At 35.6% G+C, this 24,466-nt stretch overlaps 6 protein-coding genes and 1 long non-coding RNA gene across 7 annotated transcripts; all 7 read left to right on the forward strand.

The window, feature by feature from the left end:
* The first annotated feature begins 377 nt into the window (after window positions 1–377).
* LOC116731675 (lactose-binding lectin l-2-like) lies at window positions 378–851 on the forward strand. The gene has a single exon (XM_032581491.1). The coding sequence runs from the start codon at window positions 378–380 to the stop codon at window positions 849–851; it is 474 nt and encodes a 157-aa protein (XP_032437382.1).
* Window positions 852–6,870: 6,019 nt separating this feature from the next.
* On the forward strand, window positions 6,871–8,500 carry LOC116731738 (ladderlectin-like). The gene has a single exon (XM_032581571.1). The coding sequence runs from the start codon at window positions 6,978–6,980 to the stop codon at window positions 7,461–7,463; it is 486 nt and encodes a 161-aa protein (XP_032437462.1). The 5' UTR covers window positions 6,871–6,977; the 3' UTR covers window positions 7,464–8,500.
* A 2,517-nt stretch (window positions 8,501–11,017) lies between these two features.
* LOC116731848 (lactose-binding lectin l-2-like) lies at window positions 11,018–11,639 on the forward strand. Its single transcript, XM_032581708.1, has one exon. It carries the CDS (start codon window positions 11,033–11,035, stop codon window positions 11,519–11,521), a length of 489 nt encoding a protein of 162 aa, XP_032437599.1. The 5' UTR covers window positions 11,018–11,032; the 3' UTR covers window positions 11,522–11,639.
* A 2,525-nt stretch (window positions 11,640–14,164) lies between these two features.
* Window positions 14,165–14,775, forward strand: LOC116731905 (lactose-binding lectin l-2-like). The gene has a single exon (XM_032581795.1). The coding sequence runs from the start codon at window positions 14,260–14,262 to the stop codon at window positions 14,746–14,748; it is 489 nt and encodes a 162-aa protein (XP_032437686.1). The 5' UTR covers window positions 14,165–14,259; the 3' UTR covers window positions 14,749–14,775.
* Window positions 14,776–18,321: 3,546 nt separating this feature from the next.
* On the forward strand, window positions 18,322–18,876 carry LOC116731676 (lactose-binding lectin l-2-like). The gene has a single exon (XM_032581492.1). It carries the CDS (start codon window positions 18,322–18,324, stop codon window positions 18,874–18,876), a length of 555 nt encoding a protein of 184 aa, XP_032437383.1.
* A 3,127-nt stretch (window positions 18,877–22,003) lies between these two features.
* On the forward strand, window positions 22,004–22,748 carry LOC116730516 (ladderlectin-like). Its single transcript, XM_032579815.1, has one exon. It carries the CDS (start codon window positions 22,087–22,089, stop codon window positions 22,573–22,575), a length of 489 nt encoding a protein of 162 aa, XP_032435706.1. The 5' UTR covers window positions 22,004–22,086; the 3' UTR covers window positions 22,576–22,748.
* Window positions 22,749–22,765: 17 nt separating this feature from the next.
* Window positions 22,766–24,112, forward strand: LOC116730518 (uncharacterized). The gene is made up of 2 exons (XR_004341335.1): window positions 22,766–22,852; window positions 23,934–24,112. It is a non-coding gene; the product is annotated as an uncharacterized LOC116730518 (long non-coding RNA).
* The last annotated feature ends 354 nt before the right edge of the window (window positions 24,113–24,466 follow it).

A 24,466-nucleotide genomic window follows, 5' to 3' on the forward strand; every position in this document is an offset into this window, starting at 1 on the left:
CAGCTTTTCTTCTTCTGCTGCATCTGAAGACAGGAGAACTGTGACCTGATGCATGATCTGATGCAAACTCCATCTGCTGCACTTTATGGGCATTTGATTTTTGAAAACATGTTTGTGTTCACAACCACAATGATAAGATAATACTTCCATGGAAAGGAAACTCATAAAGAGGTTTTTTTAAAGATAGTTTTATGGGAAATCTAAACAAACATTAAAGTAGCTCATTAACAGGAACATGATAGACGCCCTTTCTGACCAATATAAAAGAAACCAGGTGAACTCCAGTCTCTCCAGAACTCTCTTCAGCATTCATTCATCCCTGCAGATAAACTCCAACAAATACCGAGAAATCTCTCAGAACAACTTCAGACTCCAAGATGATATTGCTGTTCTTCTTGTTTGGTTTCTGTCTGGCTGCTGTGGCTCCTTTAGACAAACAGGAGATGAAGCTCCAGCGGGGCGGCTGTCCCCCGTTCTGGTACAGCTTCAATGGCCGCTGCTACAAGTACGTCGCCACCTTGATGACCTGGGCTGATGCAGAGCAGCACTGTGTGAACCAAGGAGCCAACCTGGTGTCCATCCACAGTCTGGCAGAAGAGAACTTTGTCAAAATGCTGATCAGAAACTTTGATCCCGCTCAGGGAGCCAACTGGATCGGACTCTCTGACATTCATAAGAATGGAAGATATTTCTGGTCTGATGGGTCCAGATACAACTTCATGTTTTGGAATGCAGGAGAACCAAATAATAAAGGAGGATCTGAACGGTGTGTGCACACCAACTATGGCCCATCGAAAGGATGGAACGACATAAAGTGCAGAGCTAAATACAAGTTTGTTTGTAAAGCTTGACCGGCTTGCTGAGAATGGAATTCTGAATCTGCTCAGTTGTTTGAAATGTGCTTATGAGAAAACATGAAGCTCAACACGATTATTAAGATTTTTGCAAAAGGTTTTGTGTAATTGGGGTTTTTTTTAATGATGTTTGACTTTTGTTTATCATTCTTTATAAATACTCTTTTGTGAAGCTTGCACAGTTTTCTGATATTGCTATTCCTTACATGTGCTTATCAGAAATATCAACTGAAAAAATAAAGCTTTGAAGAAATTTGACTGAAATATGTTTAGATTTCCAAAAAACCAAATGTGTTGAAAGAGATTATGATAGCAAATGTCTGTTTCAAAGTTGATATAAAATTATTAACTTGTTTTGAACTTACATCGGAATGAACTTCCAATGTAATATGAGGAAGACAATATTCTGGAGTGTTATTTGAATGCAAAACAATGACAATGTAACACACTGAGAACTTTGCAATTTAACTATTATCACTAAGATTTTTTTTTTCTGTCCATTAAAGAAATCTGAGTCAAATAAAAGAGCTATTTTGATTTGTTCACGTGTTAATGTCATAGGATCATGGAGATTGATCAAAATAAAACCATATTGGGGCACAAGAACTCAAACCCAGTTCATAAACTGATTGACACACCGCACAATCATACTGTGATATTAAGAAGAGCAGCGAATAACATCTTTGTGACAAACTGCAGTCTTCTTAGAAGTCTATTTGTCAGTGAAATACACATACTGTTTTAACCTATTAAGAATCAGATTAATTATTTTTTTGCTAAATTATTAATGTTACAGATCCAAGATTATTTGAATGGAAAATCCATGGTTGTTTATTTATTTGTTTGTTTTGTTAGACCAAGGGTGGGCAATCCTGGTCCTTGAGGGTCAGTGTCCTGCAACTCTTAGATATCTCCCTTGTCAAGCACACTTGAATCCAACAGCTGAATCACGTCCCAAGTGCAGTCAGGTTTTCCAGAGTCCTGCTAATGACCTCATTATTTGACTCAGGTGTGTTGAAGTGGAGATACATCTAAAAGTTGCGGGAGACTGGCCCTCGAGGCCTGGAGTTGCCCACCCCTGTCTTAGACCCTCCTCCTTGTCAGTCAGCCTCCTGCTGTGATTAACAAGCAGAAGCAGCTGCTGTGGTTGATCTGATTGTTTTTGAAGGAGTGAAACAGTTTTGTTGTTTTTTTTAACCACAAATTAACGTTTATATTTAAATGTTTTGTATGATGTCAACTCGGAGAATATTTCTATTATTTTTATAAGTAAAGAAAACACACTTTTAGAAACCAGAAAACTCTCCATGAGTGCATTTTTATTTTTGAGTGAGTGGAAACCTCCTCCTAAAAAAACTACTTGTAAATATTTGTTGTGAATGTCATTCTGAATCCACAAATACATTAACCAGAAATTATAAAACTAAACATAAAGAATGACACATGGCAAACATTTTGTGCAAATTGTCTTTCATCAAAGTTTGACTTTTGTCTATCATACCTGATTCAATAAAGAACATTAATCAAATGTGTAGAATGGCATTATTTTCAAAAATATCCGTTTAACATTTCTGTCACATTTTAGCACTGAATATTTGCCAAAACTCTATTTTTTTTGTTTCAGATGACCTACATAAAGATTTTTTCATAGGCATGTTAAAACATTGCAATCCTCTTCTTTGAACAGAATCTTGATTCTTTTAGACACTTTAGTTGACAAAATCTTGGAATGTGTAAATTGTAGACAACATCTGTTTGACCCTAAACAATCTGAGAAAATCATAGCAGAATGTTTTTCTCTCACCTATGTTTTTGTCACAGCTATGAACTGTAGAAGCCCTTGGAGCATCTTCTGCTGGAGTGTGTCAGTGCTGCCCTCTTGTGATGGTTTGAATATCGAAAAAATGTTTTGGAAAAATTCAACCTGCTTATGGTGGGCATAAGACCTGGCCATGGAAATTACAAGGTGACCTTCACATGCTTGTGTAGACAGTTGTCTTTTTTATTTAAAATAGAATTATACATGGGTATGAAACTTCACAGGTCTACTGTATTTAAACAGTTGTAATTAATATTTATTTCCCAAGAAACATATTTACTACAAATAAAAACATATATATTCTTCAGTTTAAAAGTTCATCACAAATTACAGCCATAATTTACAATTTTGTACACAAACTATTTGTCATGAACTCTTGCAGTAGAAATTTGAAGCTGAGTCAGACCAAGCCTCCCTTGTTTCAGGCTTGTTTTAGTTAGAAGGACCAAAATTACATCCATTTTCTAAATTGATTTCTTCAGAATTTCTTTTATGTTTAGTATGGTTATGAGAACATATTATTGTGCATATTCCTACAGGACGGGAACGAGAAAAAAGAACATGCAGGCCAAAAAACTAAAAATCTGACATTTAGGAAGTGCTTGTTACATTTCCTGGCCACTAGAGGTCAGTATCCATTTATGCTGGTGGAAATGAACACTGTGTTCACACCAACTAGGGAAGCAATTTTTACTTCAATGATCGTTTGTGCTTCACTCAGTTAGCTTTTGTCTGAGCAACTCGTACTGTTTGTCCCTGAATACAAAACAATTAAAAAGGAAAAAATCTTAATTGTGTTGCATTTCTTGATGATTTTTCTGTTTAGATTCAAATGTTTTTTTTTCAACAACATAAAGGAAAAGAAATGGAAATGTGATTTTCTATTGTATTTCCATATGTATGTCATATAACCTTCAATGTAAAATATATAATTGTAATAAACTCTTTTAACATCCAACTTAAAATGCTTTCTCTCTGTTCTTTGATTCTTTCCTCTTTGTGGAAATATTAGGAAGAATATTATAATGCCTAATATTTTATTAGAGTTGCTTCTAGAACCAATGGAGGCTTATCCCACAAATCAGTAAGCATAAGAATATTGCATATTTTCATGCAATATTTTCTTTTTAAATCAGTGTAGGAGGGGATAAATTAATAACTCAACCAGTTTAACGAAATATTCGAAAGCCGCATCTTGTGCATAAAAAATATCGCATTAAAATATATATTTATATTTAACCATGTTTTCATCTAATAAAACATTTAGACAGGTTAATTTTTTAAAATAGCTCTTTAATGTCTAAATTTCACACAGTGTGCTGCACTTGTTACCACTGGATTAACTTCTGCACCTACTTATTTTCTTTATATCCTCAACAGGTAAAAGTATGTACTCCTCTATTTACACTGTAATAAGTAGATCAACACAACTTTAAATCATGCACTCTCATTTGGTTCTTACTGTTCTACATGTTTTGCAAGCTTATTAAACACGCCACCAAAGCCTGACCATCAAGCAAATAATTCTGACCTGGTCCTGCGTGAACGTTTGGAACAGGCTCGAGCCATAAATCTAAACTCTGGTCCTTCCACAGTTTGGAGGAAAACAACTTTGTTAAGTTGTTGACCGAGAACTTCATGCAACTTTGCAATTCACATGGATTGGAGTCACAGATTTTTACAAAAGAGGGAGATTGGGTTCAGTTCAGTGGATCTAAATATGATATTTTGAGTCTGTTGGATCAGAGTTGCCTAATTAATCATGATAAATGATCTTTACTTATATTGCGACCTATAACATTTTGAAAGTAAGAAATTAATCCTTCAGACCACAGACACAGAGATGGATAGTACATTACTCCTGTTCTTGCCTCCATGCACTGACTTCCCGTACACTTGAGGACTAATTTTAAAGTTTTAGTTTTAACTTTCAAGGCTATCCATGACCAATCACCTAAATACATTCTTGACTTTTTGCATCATTTCGCTTTGTCTAGGCCAGGGGTCTCAAACTCCAGTCCTCGAGGGCAGCAGTCCTGCAACTTTTAGATGTGCCTCTGCTGCACCACACCTGAATATAATAATTTGGTCATTAGCGAGGCTGGGAGAACTGATCTACACAAGCAGGAGGCAATTAAGCCATTTCATTCCAGCGTTTTTTTGTACCCGTGGCACATCTAAAAACTGTAGGTCTGCGGCCCTCGAGGACTGGAGTTTGAGACCCCTGGTTTAGGCCTTCATGGAAAATGTTGTTCAGTGAACCCCAAACCTGTATTTAACCTGTGGAGATTGTGCTTTTCGGGCGATGGCTCACAGGCTCTGAAACTCTGTCCCACTACACAGACTCTTTTAAGGAACAACTAAAGACATTTTTATTCAGACAGACTTTTGCTTAATGTTTCTTTGGTTTGTTTGTTTTTGTTTTGTTGTAATTGTTTTTGCCATTGTGAAGCTCATTGTGATCTATATGTTTGTGAAAAGTGATGTAGAAATAAAACTTTACTTACTCACCTAAATTGCATTCTGTAAACATGGGGCAGAATCAAGACATTGCTTTCTGTTGGAAAATTACATCTATTGGACCATATATCTGGTCTATTGGACCAGAACATATTTTTTATTATTTAGTATGTTTTTAGGCTATTTGTGTTATATTAATAAATGTGTACACATGTTGACAAGTCCCTTTCATTGTCAAACTACTTGGGAAGGAAAATTTGCTCCAAACATTCTGCAAAATCAAACAGAAGTCTTATTTTCATTTATTTAGTAAATCTAACACAAAAGGATGAAGGTCAGGAAAGAGATTATTCCAAGAACAGACCACAAAATCAATTCTGAACATAATTATATAGACTACAGGTAATTATTATTTAAATTATGAATGAGTTGCAATTTAGAACAGTTGCGTGGAACTAACTTTATCTTTATTAATTTATGATCAACACAAGCCCTTTGTGTTACAGTCAGATGTTGCTTCCAAAGTTTTAATTATGTCTGAATCTAGTGCTCAAAAAATGTGCCGAACAGCTGAATGTGTGATGTACATTTTTTAAGGATTTATTTTGGCTGTAGTGGCCTTTATTTGAAACTGAAATGATGGGAAAGTGGGAAAGACAGACAGCAAACATCAATGAGTCAGGACTCAAATCTGTGACCGCTGTGTCAAATACTGAGGCCTCCATTTAGGAGTCTTACGCTTTACACCTGCAACACCAACACACGCTCCTGAGATTTAATTTGTAAAAAAGTAAAATGTTGTGAACTCAGTTCAAAATAAAGTTGTGAAAAGTGTGCAGTAGGAAGTTTTTGGAGTTGAAAAAGTGAATAAATGTAATGTTAATATCAAGCATATTTGATTTACTTCTTTAGTAATCAAACTTGTTCTGAGTTACCGGAGAAAGTAATAAAGACAACCAGCAGCTGGCATCTATATCCTCAATTATATTTGCACAATCGTGATGATAATATAACTTTCCGGGAAGGAAACAGATAAAGAGATTTTATGAGGATAATTTTATGGGAATTGAAAACAAACATTATAGTAGCTCATTAGCAGGAATACAATAGATCTCCTGTCTGAGGAATATAAAAGAAAAATATATATTTCTGTCTATTCATAATTCTCTTCAGCATTTATCCCTGCAGATAAACTCCAGCAAAACACTGAAATGTCTCAAAATCAAAAATGTCAAACTCCAAGAATATATTGCTGTACCTCTTGATTTTTGTTTCTTTTTCCTTTGAATGAGTCAAAGCGAATTATTCCAGTGTTGAATGCAACCTAGAATTGTTACTTGGAGCCATCATTACCTTATGATCTATGCAATTCCTTTGTGTTATAGTTAGACTTTGCTTCTTTGATGGGGGACAGGATCATCATCTGATGCTCCCAAAATTTTAATATTGTTTTTTTTTTTCTCTTTCAGCTTTTCTTCTTCTGCTGCATCTGAAGACAGAAGAACTGTGACCTGATGCATGATCTGATGCAAACTCCAGCTGCTGCACTTTGTGTGCATCTGATTTTTGAAAACATTTTTGTGTGCACAACCACAATGATAAGATAATACTTCCATGGAAAGGAAACTGATAAAGAGGTTTTTTTAAAGGATAGTTTTTATGGGAAATCAAAACAAACATTAAAGTAGCTCATTAACAGGAACATGATTGACGTCCTTCCTGAGGAATATAAAAGAGACCCGGTGAACTCCTGTCTCTCCAGAACTCTCCTCAGCATTCATCCCTGCAGATAAACTCCAGCAATACATAGAAATCTCTCAGAATCATAAACTTCAGACTCCAAGATGATATTGCTGTTCTTCTTGTTTGGTCTCTCTCTGGCTGCTGTGGCTCCTTCAGACAGACAGGAGATAAAGCTCCAGCGGGGCGGCTGCCCCCCGTTCTGGTTCAGCTTCAATGGCCGCTGCTACAAGTACGTCGCCACCTTGATGACCTGGGCTGATGCAGAGCAGCACTGCGTGGACCAAGGAGCCAACCTGGTGTCCATCCACAGTCTGGCAGAAGAGAACTTTGTCAAACTGCTGATCAGAAACTTTGATCCCGCTCAGGGAGCCAACTGGATCGTACTCTCTGACATTCATAAGGATGGAAGATATTTCTGGTCTGACGGGTCCAGATACAACTTCAAGCTGTGGAATGCAGGAGAACCAAATAATAAAGGAGGACCTGAACCGTGTGTGCACACCAACTATGGCCCATCGAAAGGATGGAACGACACACAGTGCAGAGCTAAATACACTTTTGTTTGTAAAGCTCGTCCGGTTTGCTGAGAATGTAATTCGGAATCTGCTCAGTTGTTTAAAATGTGTTGATCAGAAAACATCAAACTCAACAGGAGTATTAAGGTTTTTGCAAAAGGTTTTGTGTAATTTGGTTTTTTTAAAAATGATTTTTGACCTTTGTTTATCATTGTTTATAAATACTCCTTTTTTGTGAAGCTTGCAGAGTTTTCTGATATTGCTATTCCTTACATGTGCTTATCAGATATAGCAACTGAAAAAATAAAGCTTTGAAGAAATTTGACTGAAATATGTTTAGATTTGCCAAAAAACCAAATGTGTTGAAAGAGATTATGATAGCAAATGTCTGTTTCAAAGATGATATAAAATTATTAACTTGTTTTGAACTTACATCGGAATGAACTTCCAATGTAATATGAGGAAGACAATATTCTGGAGTGTTTGCAAAACAATGACAATGTAACACACTGAGAACTTTGCAATTTTTGATTTATTCAGAATTTCTTTTATGTTTAGTAAGGTTATGAGAACATATTATTGTGCATATTCCTACAGTCTGTGAACGAGAAAAAAGAACATGCAGAATGCAGCAACTAAAAATGTGAAATTTAGGAAGTGCTTGTCATATTTCCTGGCCACTAGAGGTCAGTATCCATTTATCTATTCAGATTAATTATTTTTTGCTTCGGCTTTGCATTAAATAAAATACCCATTTGCAGACGGTATTACAGTTTATGCATGCAATAAAATATTGTTTACAGAGCAAGAAAAACACACACTGTTCGTTTTACACAGCAGTTTTAATAATGATGTCATTCCTGCTGAATGTCAAAAAATATATATATTTATTTTTTATATTCAATTCAGCTCATTGGGTTTGATACATGACCTTTAACTTCCATGAAGTAGTGTTCAACTAGAAAAACCTGTCACTGAGAAATGACCAATCAAATTAGTAAAAATTTGCAAAGCGCTTTGAAGACGGCTCCCTTTCTGGAATATAAAAGAAAGTATCATATTAACTTCTCCTGTGGAAGCATACATCTTTCCATAGAAACTACTAGAAATTGGTCTTCAAAAGAGACTGAAACCTTAACATGCTGCTGTTCCTCTTATAATGTCAGAGTTTTACTGTAAATTAAAGTTTACATTTTTTAATATAAGAATATTTTACCATAAACCAAAAAATTTCAGAAAAGAAATTTTAGTCCAAGTACTGTGAATAACAGGTATTTATTTTCAGCAGATTTGTAGAAATAAAATCCATTTACATATTCGCAATGTCATAAAGAACAATGTCACAATACAATATAATGTGCTATAAAACAACAAAGCCATAGAACACATTTCCTACATCAGAAGAACTTTTATTCCATTCGTCAAACAAAATCAGTGGGATCCATCTTGTGGAAGCTGAACTGTAAAGAATAAGACAGACAATGTGGGAGGTCATGAGATGGTCAGGAAGTTATCTACATTTTCAAATCGACAGGAAGGTTGACAAATTAAGCTGAAGTGACAATGTTCAAATGCATAAAATCTTTGTCATAAAGCAGCATTAAGTTGATAATTTGTTAAAAAAAAAAAATCAATTGGACTGAAGTGATAATAGAAGCTGCATAAAGAATGAGCAGGACTGGCTTCACTTCAGGTTTTTGGATTGTTTATGGCAAAAGCAGTCAGTCAGTCTTCAGTAATTCAAAAGATTGCGTACTACAAATGTCCCCAAGGGGACGATGAAGTACAACAATCTTTTTAGTCATTTTGTTGGTGCTGACAGATTACTGCAAAAGTGTGCCTAATAAACTGAAAACTGCATAGTATAAAAATACACCACACTTAAATGACTACACACTTATACATTTCTGTGATTTATTAAGAGATGCAGCGACATCCACTTCAAGAATCCAGGTCAAGATTACAGATTAATAGGCTCCATATTACACCTTTGTTGCTGTGGGTTTCCATGTATTTGCGTGTTTATAGCAGCGTTTAAAAAAAAAAAGTATTTGATTGCTGTTCCATGAAAAACAGGTCAGTGGAATTGCACAAGACGAGAGCTGATATTGACAAACGCAATAAATAAAAATGATTATGTGGTTTATTGTTTGTAGAATTAGAAGGTGAATCATAGAAACCAACAATCCTTATTTTATTTACATTTTGGTTAAATGTTGTTTTATTTATGGGGTTAAATCTTGAAAATGAAACAAGATTTTACCTCATTGCAAATTTAAATGGTTTCCTATGCTGGCACAGACATGGTTCTTAGGTGTATTTTAAGTGGAATAGTATTTTTGCCTAGTGCTACCTTATCCTTACCAAAACCAGTATGAAAGTTGGGTTTGCGTCAAACAAATGAGAAAAAATGGTAAAATGTGAATGAAAAAAAAAATCCTCCACATTTTCAAACTGGTTCTTCTGGCTCGTGCTCTTGAACATTGGGTGTAATTTTTGTGCAATTTTCCAACCCTGGAAAGTGGAAATGTTTCATTAGAAAACAAAAATTAATTAGATATTTGATAGGTACTTCTGTTTGGCCTATAGAAACCAATCCATAGACCAATCATGGACTACAAAATTAGAAATTAAACTTTAGGTTTTATGTTGTTTGAAGTCATCATGTAAAACAACACACACAAAACACAAACAAAAACAGATTAAAAATTATTGTTATCTAATGAAAGTTGTTTATTTTAGGAGATATTCACATACTTTTCTATGTTCCCGTTCTGTTCTGGCAACCTACTTTGTTTGGACTGAAATCATTTTAATGAGATTTTATGGTACAATAAACACATGGTTACATGGAAAACAAGGACAAAAACAAACATATGGAACTTTTCAGCATGTTGAATGATTCCTCCTCACATAAAATTCTTGTTGAATAATCTTGACCTTAATATTTTCCCCAGGATGGCAGAGAAGGTGAACTTCAAGGGCACTTCCTCCACACCCTTGTTTTGACTATTCCCGTCCATAGTAAATTAATTCCAGTTTGTTGTATTGTTGCCTAAATAATGAAAATTAAGTTTCTTTTTCATGCGAAGTATCTTTTAAATGTTGTTTTAAAATATTATGCTAACCCAGGCAGGATTTGAACCCGGAACCTTCTCTCTTCAGCATGGCAGTACTAACACCTGAATTATCCCACAGCCCTAAATAGATAACAATGCAAAATAAAATTTATATGGTGTTTAATCTAATCGCCTACATGGATACAACCTGCTGTTATCAGCAAAAGCTGCATTGTACAACGTGAGCAATACCACAAGCAGAATATCAATAATTAAAATAGATCATTAACAGTTTGAAATGGAGTTTCATCTTATTTTGCTTTCACAAAAAATCATGTTAATATACTTTCCCGGAATTTCTAGGTTAACTGCAATCAGCCATGCAATGCAGGTGCTGTGCCATAGTGTTATCTATTTACTAACCAATCACATTAGATCAGTAGTGCAGGCTCCCATTCTGAAGGATATACAAGCATCAGTCTGTACTCTGCCTCTCCAGAATCTTCTTAAGCATCGATAACTCCAGATAAACCCTTTCAAGACTGTAAAACCTTCCAGACTAAAACTCTTCAGAACTCCAACATGTTGCTCCTCGTTTTCTTTCTTGCACTGGGTCTGGCTGCTGAACTTCCTTCCGATGGAAACGAAGTGAAACTGCTGCGTGGCAACTGTCCAATGTTCTGGTACAGCTTCACCGGCCGCTGCTACAAGTACCTCGCCACAGACATGACCTGGGCTGAGGCAGAGCTCTACTGCGTGTCACAAGGAGCCAACTTGGTGTCTGTCCACAGCGCTGCAGAAGATGATTTTGTTAAATCTCTGATCAAGAACTTCGACCCAGCTGAGGGACGCACATGGATTGGACTCAGTGATCTCCATTATGAAAAAGGATGGATGTGGTCTGATGGTTCTGCAGCAAGATTCTTCGCTTGGAGTGCCTTGCAGCCAGACAACGGCAGTGAAGCTGAACACTGTGTGCACACTAACTATATCGGAGATAAAAAATGGAATGACGTACCTTGTTCTGTCCACTACCCCTTCATTTGTGTGATCCGCACAACCGGTCAATAGCAGCTGAGATGGTTTAGTATCTAATTCAACCAGGTTGCTGTTAGTTCAACATTGTGTTGACATTTATGGTGTCTTGGTAATAAAGAACCCTTGTATACCTGTGCCTGTACTGAAGTCTATTTGCAAAACTGGATTATAATTTTCAAATAATATAAGCCATAATTGTTTGTCCTAGATTTGCTCCGCTGGGGGTGGCAGCACGTTGGAGTAGTTCTGTGCTTTCTTTGAGATTTTTTTTCTTTATTTCCAACATTCATTCCTGCTTTTTTAGAGGAAAATAACTATTCCTTCTTGTTTTGGATTCTGTGTGGTTGGGCTGATTTTTGGCAATATTGTTTATATTTTTGCTATTTTGATATGATGTTGTAAACGACCATAGCAACACGGTCGTTTACAACAGGGAGCAGCTCATCAACATCAGAAAAGCTGAAAGCATACCACAGCTGAAGCCAGAAATCCCAGAGGAGTTGAAAAGAAGGCCATCTCTACCATCCATTGTAATGGGCAAGGTGAGATCATTAGCTAACAGGATGGATAAACTTATTCTTATTAAGGACTCAGTAAGAGTCCTGACAAGGTATTGGTAGAATTGGTAAATAGAATTCTTTAGAATATTGCAGGGATACGTCATATATTGTCACAATTAAAAAAAAGAAACTGAATAAACTTAAATAACTTAAGGATTATTGGTTTGATTACGCATCTCCTAATCCTACAAACATTAACGTACATAATCTGAGATTTTATCTATTGTGTTTGTCAGCTATCTTCATTTTCAACTCCACTGACCTAGTTTCTATTGAACTGCAATCAAGCACATATTTCTTAATGCTGCAATAAACCTGTGATCACGTGGAAAACACATCAAAGATGTTCCATGGAGCTGATTAATGTGTAATCTTGTCCTTGGACTTCTCCCAATAATCATTCACGACAACCTTTAAGTGTATTTCCTCAACACCCTGTTATAAAAGATTTCACATTTCAATCAGAGATTGTCATTCATGCTCACAAAAAAAAGCTCTTTGTGCATCTCAAACAGTTTGCCCTTAGAAACAGAAACATTGTCTCATTCCAGTCTATGACTTCAGATGCTCTAATCATATGAACGTTTTGTAAGAGCTTTGTGCTTAAAATCATAAAATATTTTCCTGGATGATTTTTTTGTTAAGATCAAAAATCTGTGTTGCAAGAATGCTGTGTCCACTGGTTATTATATTTATGCAAGCCTTCATCAATCACTCTTTTCTTGAAATATGAGTCTCACATCCTGGATCATCTTGCTGCCCAAACTGCACAAGCGTTTCATAACTATTTTGTTTGATTTGAAGAAGATGGCTGGGCCAACTTCACTCAGGTCTTTGTTGATCTTTGTTAGATCCCATAAATGCTTTTTGGTTTCTCTTACAGAAACTGAGCTGCATGTTGTGTCTTTTTTTCTAAGTGCATTGAGGCTCATCCTCTGCTTGAACTGCAGTTGGTTTAAGAACTATTGTGTGAATGAGTTAACATCAGATGTCAAAGCACAGTTGATGCAACATCTACATGCAACTTTGCTCAAGTCCTCTTGAGGGTCTTGAGGTGAGGAGTAGAGTGCAATGATAGCATCGCCATTTGATGATGTTGTTTGATGATTTTTTGGTTGCAAACTTTATAATTAGGGTATTATTCAATATGAGGATTCAAAATAATTAGACTATTTAGATAGTTTAATTTTTTAGGATCAGGGGTTGGACTTTGGTTTGCAATGTAATAAACAAACAGCTGGATAGAATAAGAAAATAAAATGAGAAACAGAATTTCCAGAAATTGAAAACATTAAAGTTTGAATTTCTGCTGTGTATTTATGGGGGATTTTAATGATCAGTGCCTAGCTCTGGAAAACCTTCATACATGACTTTTTTGTTGGTTTCTAGGTATTGGCATCTTATTTTTCAGGATCATATATGAAGTGTTATTGTTTATTTTAAAGAGTATAAAATATATGACTCAACCTTATCACTGAACTTCTGCATGCTCAGAGAATAGATAGTTTCCTGGTAAATCAACAACATTTACAGGAACAAAACAAGGAAATTAAGAGAGAAATAACTATCTGGTACACATGAACTTGTTCCTTAACTCATTTTTTCAGAAGGAACCAAACAGAATTAATGTTACTGATTATTTTGTTTTATACGGAATCATAATACCATTTCTTTTTTTACTGAGCAATAGTTAGGAGGAAAATTTATCCACAATTTTCCAAACAATTTTCCAAACTAGGGTCACTGTTTTGTATACTTGATCTAATGTATTGAATCATTGCAACCTGATAAAGAAATTTAAAGAGCTCCTACTTGGAGTTTTCTTGTTTAATTGCTTAATGTATAATATTTCAATTTTGAGATTATTTTAATTAAACAAACTTTGTCTTTTGAGATTATCCTGTTAACATATTACCCTGAAATATGTAATATATAAATCTGAACATGTTAAACTTTTAACTTTAAAAAGATGTCTAAAAAGCTGTGATGCTGTGTACAACTTTTATTGTTATTTTCCTACAAATATTAACTAAATATTAACTGATGTATTGATCAATCATTACACTCCAACAATGCAGACGCCCTTTCTGGTGCTATAAAAGGAAGCAGTCTGCCTTTTGTCTCTCCAGGATTCTCTTCAACATCCATCACTGCAGAAAAACTCCAGCAAGAACTTCAGATCCCTCCACCTCAGAGACATCGAGATCCAAGATGATGTGGTTCCTCTTCCTGTTTGGTCTGGCTCTGGCTGCTGAGCCTCCTTCAAATGGACAGGAACTGAAGCTGGTGCGTGGCAGCTGCCCCTTGTTCTGGTTCAGCTTCGAGGGTCGCTGCTACAAGTACTTTGGCTCAAGAGTGACCTGGGGAGAAGCAGAGCTCCTGTGTGTGTCTGAAGGAGCCAACCTGGTTTCCATCCACAGCCTAAATGAACAAGATTTTGTCAATGTGCTGATCAAGAACTTTGATCCTACTCAGTCATGGACCTGGATTGGACTCACTGATATTCATAAGGAAGGAAGGTGGATGTGGTCCGATGGGTCTAAATACACATTTTCCCTTTGGAATTCTGGACAGCCTGACAATGATGGTGGAAATGAACACTGTGTTCACACCAACCCCGGAAGCAATTTTTACTGGAACGATCATGCGTGCTCAAATAGATTTGCTTCTGTGTGTGCAACTCGTACAGGTTGTCCCTAGATACAAAACAATTAAAAAGAAAAAAATCTTAATTGTTTTGCATTTCTTGATGATTTTTCTGTTTAGATTCAACTGATTTTTTTTCTTCAAAAAGCCAACATAAAGGCAAAGAAATGGAAATGTGATTGTTTATTATATTTCCATAGCATGTGTGTACTCTTACATAACCATCAATGTAAAATATATAACTGTAATAAACTCTATAACTTCCAACTTTAAATGCTTTCTCTCTGTTCTTTGGTCCTATCCTCTGTGGAAGTATTAGGAAGAATATTATAATGCCTAATATTTTATTAGAGTTGCTTCTAGAACAGTTGTATACACTGTATGCACTCTTATACTACCCTAAATGTAAAAATACATCTTTGTGAAAAACTTTTAACATCCAACTTAATATGATTTTTCTGTGGAAATATTAGGGAGAATATAACAATGTAATAAATTATTTTATTAGTGTTGCTTCTAGAACCAATTGATTCTCATCCCACTAATCTATCAATGAGCATAAGGATATTGCTCAGTTTATGCTATATTTTTCCCCTATATCAGTGTGCGAGGGAAGAATCAAGAATGATCACATGTAAAATTACTTCCTGCTAACATTTTAAACAATTAAGAAACTAAATGAGTTTCTCTCATTTTGGTGTTTTAGGTTTATCTTTAGAGAGAGTTGATTTCAAAGTGAGATGGTGTAAGCTTGAGTCTACCTTCAGTTGGAGAAAGGTTGACTGAAAAAAGATTCAGTAAGTGATTGTGCAGATATGTAAGAAAAATAAAACAGGGACAAAAAATAGTCAAGAGAGTGTCCAAAATATCACATCTTCAGATATTCTGGTTGTAACAAAAATGTGTCAAGAGTTTTTCATTTCAATAGTTTACAAACAAATAAGCAATACCCCTGACAAAGGGAAGATTACCTGCACTGACACAAGAACACTTGGACACTGTCTTTTTCACTTTTCTTGCTCCGAGATTCGGTTATGTTGATGTCGGTTCATTCATGGTGATAAAAACAGGACTGAACAGCACAACATAGATAAAGCTGTATTTAGCATTTATGTGAACTACACAAGGAAATGAAAGTAGGTCAAGTCTGTTTTAGGTATTTCCCAACACTATTTATTATTTACATACAATTAAACATTGCTGTGAAAGATTCCAGATTCGAACAGTTAACAGACCAACTGGTCAGGAGCAGATCATATAGTTGTTAGTTACTACATTTGTACAATGCTGCAGCAATGTTATGCAGCTGTTGGGATGCTGTGCCTTGTTAGGAGTCCTGATCAAAACATTCAAGCTGTAGTCTTTCAAGGTGTGATCAGCAGATAGGACTTTCAAAATATGCTGGTTGATGTCAGCATATTTATGATAATTAAAACTGCTTATAGATCTAATTACATATAATTATAGATAAAACTTACACGTGAACATTTATTGGAACAGAAAAAGGAAATTAAAGTAGGTCAGTCACTGGCACACATTTAGTTTCACTTGATAAGACACGTTGAATCTGCCCTAGCTTTTAGTAAGATTAGATACACTAGTAATGGCACATTTACATTGTTAGGACATATATTTGAGTAGAGTAAAAAGATAAAACTTCACTTTGTAATTAAAGACATAATTATAATTAGGACAGCCACTAAATAAGGAATTTAAGCTATTAATGCAGCTCTCAGATATGACAGAGATGTTTTTGCCATAAAACTTGGAGATGCATAAGTTTGTGGCATAACTTCTTCAACTTCCAAGGTGCATGGAGAAGGACCTCCACAGACCTTTGACAAAAACAAACAAAACATGAAGTATAAGTTTCTGTGTTTTGCAAATAAAAATCAGTAATTAATGTGAGAGGTACAGAAATTAGTTGAAGAGAAATCTCACATGAATTGAAAACATTTTGTACAAGTCTGAAGTCAGTATGTGCATATTTTATTATGTTAACATCTATGTTTGCTTATAATGATATTTAGACAACTGAAATCTTTAAATTGGTCTTCACTGCAGACAATAAAATAACGTGTATACTTTATGCATTTTCAACAAAGGGCCACTTTTAAACATATCTCCAGATACAATGCTGTTGTTGAAGTCATTAGATTCACTATATATAAATAAAAATGATTATGTGGTTTATTGTTTGTAGAATTAGACGGTGAATCATAGAAACCAACAATCCTTATTTTATTTACATTTTGGTTAAACGTTGTTTTATTTATGGGGTTAAATCTTGAAAATGAAACAAGATTTAACCTCATTGCAAATTTAAATGGTTTCCTATGCTGGCACAGACATGGTTCTTAGGTGTATTTTAAGTGGAATAGTATTTTTGCCTAGTGCTACCTTATCCTTACCAAAACCAGTATGAATGTTGGGTTTTCATCAAACAAATGAGAAAAAATGGTCAAATGTGAATGAAAAAAAAAATCCTCCACATTTTCAAACTGGTTCTTCTGGCTCGTGCTCTTGAACATTGGGTGTAATTTTTGTGCAGTTTTCCAACCCTGGAAAGTGGAAATGTTTCATTAGAAAACAAAAATTAATTAGATATTTGATAGGTACTTCTGTTTGGCCTATAGAAACCAATCCATAGACCAATCATGGACTGCAAAATTAGAAATTAAACTTTAGGTTTTATGTTGTTTGAAGTCATCATGTAAAACAACACACACACACAAAACACAAACAAAAACAGATTAAAAATTATTGTTATCCAATGAAAGTTGTTTATTTTAGGAGATATTCACATACTTTTCTATGTTCCTGTTCTGTTCTGGCAACCTACTTTGTTTGGACTGAAATCATTTTAATGAGATTTTATGGTACAATAAACACATGGTTACATGGAAAACAAGGACAAAAACAAACATATGGAACTTTTCGGCATGTTGAATGATTCCTCCTGACATAAAATTCTTGTTGAATAATCTTGGCCTTAATGTTTTCCCTAGGATGGCAGAGAAGGTGAACTTCAAGGGCACTTCCTCCACACCCTTGTTTTGACTATTCCCGTCCATAGTAAATTAATTCCAGTTTGTTGTATTGTTGCCTAAATAATGAAAATTAAGTTTCTTTTTCATGCGTAGTATCTTTTAAATGTTGTTTTAAAATATTATGCTAACCCAGGCAGGATTTGAACCCGGAACCTTCTCTCTTCAGCATGGCAGTACTAACACCTGAATTATCCCACAGCCCTAAATAGATAACAATGCAAAACAAAATGTATATGGTGTTTAATCTAATCGCCTACATGGATACAACCTGCTGTTATCAGCAAAAGCTGCATTGTACAACGTGAGCAATACCACAAGCAGAATATCAATAATTAAAATAGATCATTAACAGTTTGAAATGGAGTTTCATCTTATTTTGCTTTCACAAAAAATCATGTTAATATACTTTTCCGGAATTTCTAGGTTAACTGCAATCAGCCATGCAATCCAGGTGCTGTGCCATAGTGTTATCTATTTACTAACCAATCACATTAGATCAGTAGTGCAGGCTCCCATTCTGAAGGATATAAAAGCAAGCAGTCTGTACTCTGCCTCTCCAGAATCTTCTTAAGCATCGATGACTGCAGATAAACCCTTTCAAGACTGTAAAACCTTCCAGACTAAAACTCTTCAGAACTCCAACATGTTGCTGCTCGTTTTCCTGTTTGCTTTGGGTCTGGCTGCTGAACTTCCTTCTGATGGAAACGAAGTGAAACTACTGCGTGGCAACTGTCCAATGTTCTGGTACAGCTTCAAAGGCCGCTGCTACAAGTATGTTGCCTCGCGCATGACCTGGGGTGAAGCAGAGGTCCACTGTTTGTCAGAGGGAGGCAACTTAGTGTCCATCCACAGTCTGGATGAACACAATTTTGTGAATGACCTGATCAAGAACTTTGATCCTACTCGAGATTTCACCTGGATTGGACTCACTGATGTTCATAAGGAAGGAGCGTGGATGTGGTCTGATGGGTCCAAATATGAATTCTCCCTTTGGGCTCCTGCTGAGCCTAACAATGTTGGAGGACAAGAACATTGTGGTCACACCAACCTTGGTCCGAACTATTACTGGAATGATCATTTGTGCTCACACAAAAAAGCTCTTGTTTGTGCATCTCGTATAAATTGCTGTTAGCCACAGAAAAACTGTCTCAGTCCGGTCTGTGACTTTAGATGTTCTAATTTGATCAAATATTTGTAAGAGCTTCATGCACTAAAAGTATTTGAGATTTATCAGGGTGAATTTTTTTTTCTCAGTGTATAATTTCAAGATTTAATTTTCTAAATAAAATGAAAAGAAAATATGATATTTCATTGTGTCTGTAGGGAAATGCTTTCATTTAAAGCTCAAGACAAGTGCAAATCATCAGTAATTCACTTTCTGTGAGGAAGTTGATTTTTATGTTGTATTTCTCTTCTAACATTATGAATTTTTTGTAAAAGTTCTGTAGAGTTTTTTATTGTTGCAATTAAGTAATAGACAAGGTTGTAGAGATATAAAAGAGGGACAGGATAATGCCAGACTGTCTTAATAGAAGTGAGAGGAGAAGAATGCAAAGGGACTGGAGAAGGAAATAAAAGAGAACAAGAATTATGACAATGAAATAGAAACCACAAAAAAGTCCCAGATGAAGGTGAAGTGTGCAGTATGAGGTTGGCATTACATTTTTCCTAAGGATTATATTAACTTCTTAAGATTGGTCTGCATAGTTTTGGAGGTTTTTTGTTTCCTAATATTTGCTTTGATTTTCAAAAGCCGTTTGTTCAATAAACTCTTGTTGATTGATTTTTACTTTTGTCCTTAAATACATAAACAAAGTTGTTTTGGTTGTTGAATAAAATGTGAATTTATTCTGCAAATAAAGTTGTTTTGTTTTAAAAATTACAGTTGAATAAAACGCCTCCTCAAGCCAAGTTCTTGAGCTGGATTTCAACCCCAGCCTGCACCTGACCTTAGGTGAAAATCCACACATTCACACTTCCATTTAGGATTAAAGTCCTTTAGCTTTCAACGTGAATCCAGAACTCCGCTCCTCTTCCCCCTCCCCAAAATAACCCTTGAGAGGAAGAAAAACATATTCTGGAGATGTATGTTAGCCTTTAATTTTTTACTTGTCTCAATAAGTGACAGTATGACTGCAACAGTACCCTTCTTTTACAGACCACCAGTTACTATAAACACATATACTGTAGTAGTCAATCAGACTATCACAATGAGCTTTGCTTCAAAAAACAAAACCATTTAATTCTGTCAAATAATTAATACAAATTAACATATTTAACACAAATATAGTAAATAGACACATAATTTGAAAGAGAGCAATGCTTTCTACAAGTCTCAATCTTCTGGAACAGTGGTTTTCCATGTTTGTCCTCAGGATTCACTATTCTGCATGGTTTAGGACTCCACACACCTGATTTTGATAAATGGGTGATAAATGGGCTTCTACACAACTGAGATTATGCAGTAATTTCATTCAGGTTTGCTGGGACAGAGGAACATCTAAAACATTAAGGATGGTGGGCTCTAACCACCAGGATTGAAAAAAAAACTGTACAAGCACAGAGAAGAAGCATTATCCTGATTTCTGGCCATGGTTCTAAATGTAGCTCAATTACGTTATGTTATGTGTTTCATGAACTGCAAAAAAGCGAATCATAGAGTCATGTGCATCACTCTGTCTGTCAGAGTTCAGTCATTTTTCTCAGGATCTCACATTCCACTGCCCAATAAACATTACACCCAAGTAAAGTGATGTTTCTACACTCTCAGAAACATTACTGTGCAAAAAGTGCATATACATGTGCACTTTTTGCACATGTATTTTCATTTTTTCAAATAGTTGCCTCTGTAACTTTTATGTTTTGTCTCAGACTGTCATGGAGTGGAGAAGGAGAGAGGTGTATATGATGGAGAATGAGATGACTGGGAGCAGCCGACTGCTGACAAAAGTGACTAGACTTCTGCAGAAAATCTGTTCTATGGCACTAAGGAGAGAAAAGGAAAAATGCAAACTGTAGGAAGAAGTACTTTTGCTGCAATAGTGAAAAGCAAAAGAGAGGGAAAGTTGTACTTTAATGTGACTGTAGTATTGCTTTATGTATAGTGTTTTGCTGTTTTTTCCTTGCAAACATGACAGAAAATGACTAAGTTAAAAATCTAAAGCCATAGAACTGGGGTGTTGGAGGTATACTGCATCATGTAAACCCATAGGGTCACTTAGAATCAATGAAATTCTACAAAGATCTTAGTTTCTATCAACAGTAACAATTAATTTTGAAGTCATGATTCTCTTCTTATAAAGTAATATGTTATGCTGACCTATTGCTTACTGTTCAGTATAGATGTGGACAATGTGCACAAAACCTGCAGACAATGTCCCTGAGTTTTGGACTTGTGAAAAACTCCTGAAGTTGAGTTACACAAACATATTTTGGTTATTATCAAGTCCTACATATTTTGTCCATGCGGTTGTCATGTTCAAAGAACTTTTTGATTGAAATATTTCTGTATTACAATAAAATCCATGTGTTTTCTTTTCTTGTTTGTGCAATGCCAAGATTTTTTTTAAGCCGTAAACTAAATTAGATTTAGTGCTGTTTTCTAGCCACTAGAGGGCAGCAAGAGCATTCAGTAAAACAGTGTTAGGGTGCATTATGGTGTGTTAGCTTCATGAACCACTGTCAGAAAATGGTTTTTTTAACAAAGTGTGATAGAACTTGGTTATTATTTAAGTACAAGTAATTTGTTCTTCCTTTTTTCTTTTACCTTTGAATGACTTAAAGAGAATTCGCCCAGTGTTGTATACAATCTAGAACTGTTGCTTGGAACCATCTTTGCCTTTATTAGTTTATGATCAACACAACTCCTTTGTGTTACAGTCAGATTTTGCTTACAAAGTTTGAAAGGGGAGCAGGATCCGTGTCTGATGCTCCCAATATTTTAATATCATTGTTTTTCTTTCCCTTTTCACCTTTTCTTCTTCCTCTGTAATTGCGTCTGAAGACAAGCGAACTGTGAATCTGATGCTTACTCTGATGCAAACGCCATTTGCTGCATCTGATTTTTGAAAAGATGGTTGTGTTCACAACCACAATGATAAAATAATACTTCCATGAAAAGGAAACTGATAAAGAGTTTCTTTTAAAGGATAGTTTTTATGGGAAATCATAACAAACATTAAAGTAGTTCATTAACAGGAACACGATTGACGTCCTTCATGAGGAATATAAAAGAGACCCGGTGAACTCCTGTCTCTCCAGAACTCTCTTCAGCATTCATCCCTGCAGATAAAGTCCAGCAATACATAGAAATCTCTCAGAATCATAAACTTCAGACTCCAAGATGATATTGCTGTTCTTCTTGTTTGGTCTCTCTCTGGCTGCTGTGGCTCCTTCAGACAAACAGGAGATGAAGCTCCAGCGGGGCGGCTGTCCCCCGTTCTGGTTCAGCTTCAATGGCCGCTGCTACAAGTACGTCGCCACCTTGATGACCTGGGCTGATGCGGAGCAGCACTGTGTGACCCAAGGAGCCAACCTGGTGTCCATCCACAGTCTGGAAGAAGAGAACTTTGTCAAACTGCTGATCAAAAACTTTGATCCCGCTCAGGGAGCCAACTGGATCGGACTCTCTGACGCTCAGAAGGATGGAACATATTTCTGGTCTGACGGGTCTACTTTCAACTTTAACTTTTGGAACACAGGAGAACCAAATAACGCAGGAGGATCAGAACCGTGTGTGCACACAAATTGGGGCCCGGCCAGGAGATGGAACGATAAAGTGTGCACAGATGTATACTCCTTTGCTTGTAAACTTCGTCCATATTGTCAATGACTGCTGAGAATTAAATTCTGAATCTGATCAGAAGTGATCAAGCTAGACATGAGAAATGAAACATGGCAAATTTTCTTTACTTTTTTTTTCAATTTGATTTTTTGTTTATCATTCTAACACAGTCTTTTTTTATGATGCTTTAATTTAAATGTGTTGACCAGAAAATATTAATACAAAGGTTTATGATTTTAAAAAAATGGTGTAGCTTTTTTAACAAAATTTTATTGTGAAGTATGAAAATTATTTTCTTCTTGATTTAATGAAAAACAATAAATTTGTGTAGAAATTTGATTGACTGCCAGATAATATCTAAAAGGTTCCGGAGCACTGTTGTGATTTAATTCATACCACTGAGATTTCTTTCTTCTTCTGTGTCTTAAAGAAATCTGAGCCATATATGAGATATATGAGATATTTTCAAGAGCTTGCTTAACTGCATAAGCAACATATGTTCAGTGTATTTTGTACACAAGAGCAAGTCTTTGCTAAATGTGTTTGACCAATCGAATTATACAAGATATACTCTGTGAAACCTGTTACTTTTCACATTACAGTCCTACCAGACAGCAACGACGTGACTTCTTATTTCTTTTATTCAATATGTATGTTATACATGAATAAATTCTTAACCTTGTGCTGGTTTGGAGCACTTTGATACAACAATTATTATCTTTTAAATAGTGCTATATAAATAAAATGGCTTGAATTGACTGGAGCAGCTAGACATACGAAAACAAACGTGACACAAATTCAGGTCCACTTACATTAAAAAGGATAGAAATGATAGAATATGTTGCCCAAAAGAAAAGATATTCTCAAATTAAGACAGAAACAGGGGGTCTGAAAAGGAGAAATGTTCTTCCACAGCGAGAAAATTGGAGCAGTAGGTAAACTGGTCTGCATACCAACAGCATCAGTCCAGGCATGCCCTAGATACCATGACCATGTGATTGATATACACAAGTTGTCTTGGTGCAGAGATCAAACTATTGCCTGAAACAATGAAAATGAGACTCTGAGTATTTTAGATGTTATTATTGTACATTTATGTCATCAGTGACTGATCACATTCATATCAATCTCTGTGATAAGTCGTCTGTAACTTTGTAATGCCAGGAAACACTTTTCTCTCCATTTGTCATCACTTATTCCTGAATGGTTTGCTGGCTGATTCTTAAAGAATGCATTTAATTACCAAGACTAAGACTTCAAACGACGCATTACATAAAATACAAAACAAAATTAAGCCAAAAAAATCCCAAGGATCATGACACCTATGGTGCCGCTGCCTCTATATTTCCCTAAACTTTTCCCAGAGTTTTAATATCTACATATCAACAAATCCTGGATAAGAGGAGGTGAAACTCCTTAAAATGAGTTTCTGGTGAAACAATCTTCTTTCGCATGTTAGAAAGTCAATCTGTCTTTTTATGAAACAACTTTCATGTAATGGGCTGTAGATCAGTTGCATTTAAATGCATCACTAAGTTTTATTCTGTTTTTAATAGTCTATTTTAAATAAACAAATTACTGTTAAGGCTTTGTGAAGTACTTTCGTTCACTTGCTTTAAATGTGCTACAGAAATAGACTTGACGTTGTTTCAACATTCAGGTATCTAGAAGCGGGGCTTAGGAAACAGACGATGGATTTACAGAATGTTGCCTTCATGGTCGCATTTACGTCACACAGTAAAGAAGTGAAGGAGTCGCGAGCTGTTGTTTAGGCCGAGGATCCTGGCCACCCCCACGTGCTGTTTCCGCGCGAAGTCGGACCGAACCATTCTGAGTTTAGGAGGGGAATCTGTGGACTCACTTCTTCTTCAGACTTGGAGAATCTGTGCCTGTATCTGAAACTTAGTAATATTTTTACTTATTTGTCAAATTGTAAATA

The sequence above is a fragment of the Xiphophorus hellerii genome, chromosome 13 (genome assembly GCF_003331165.1).
Source record: "Xiphophorus hellerii strain 12219 chromosome 13, Xiphophorus_hellerii-4.1, whole genome shotgun sequence".
Classification (NCBI taxonomy): Eukaryota; Metazoa; Chordata; class Actinopteri; order Cyprinodontiformes; family Poeciliidae; genus Xiphophorus; species Xiphophorus hellerii.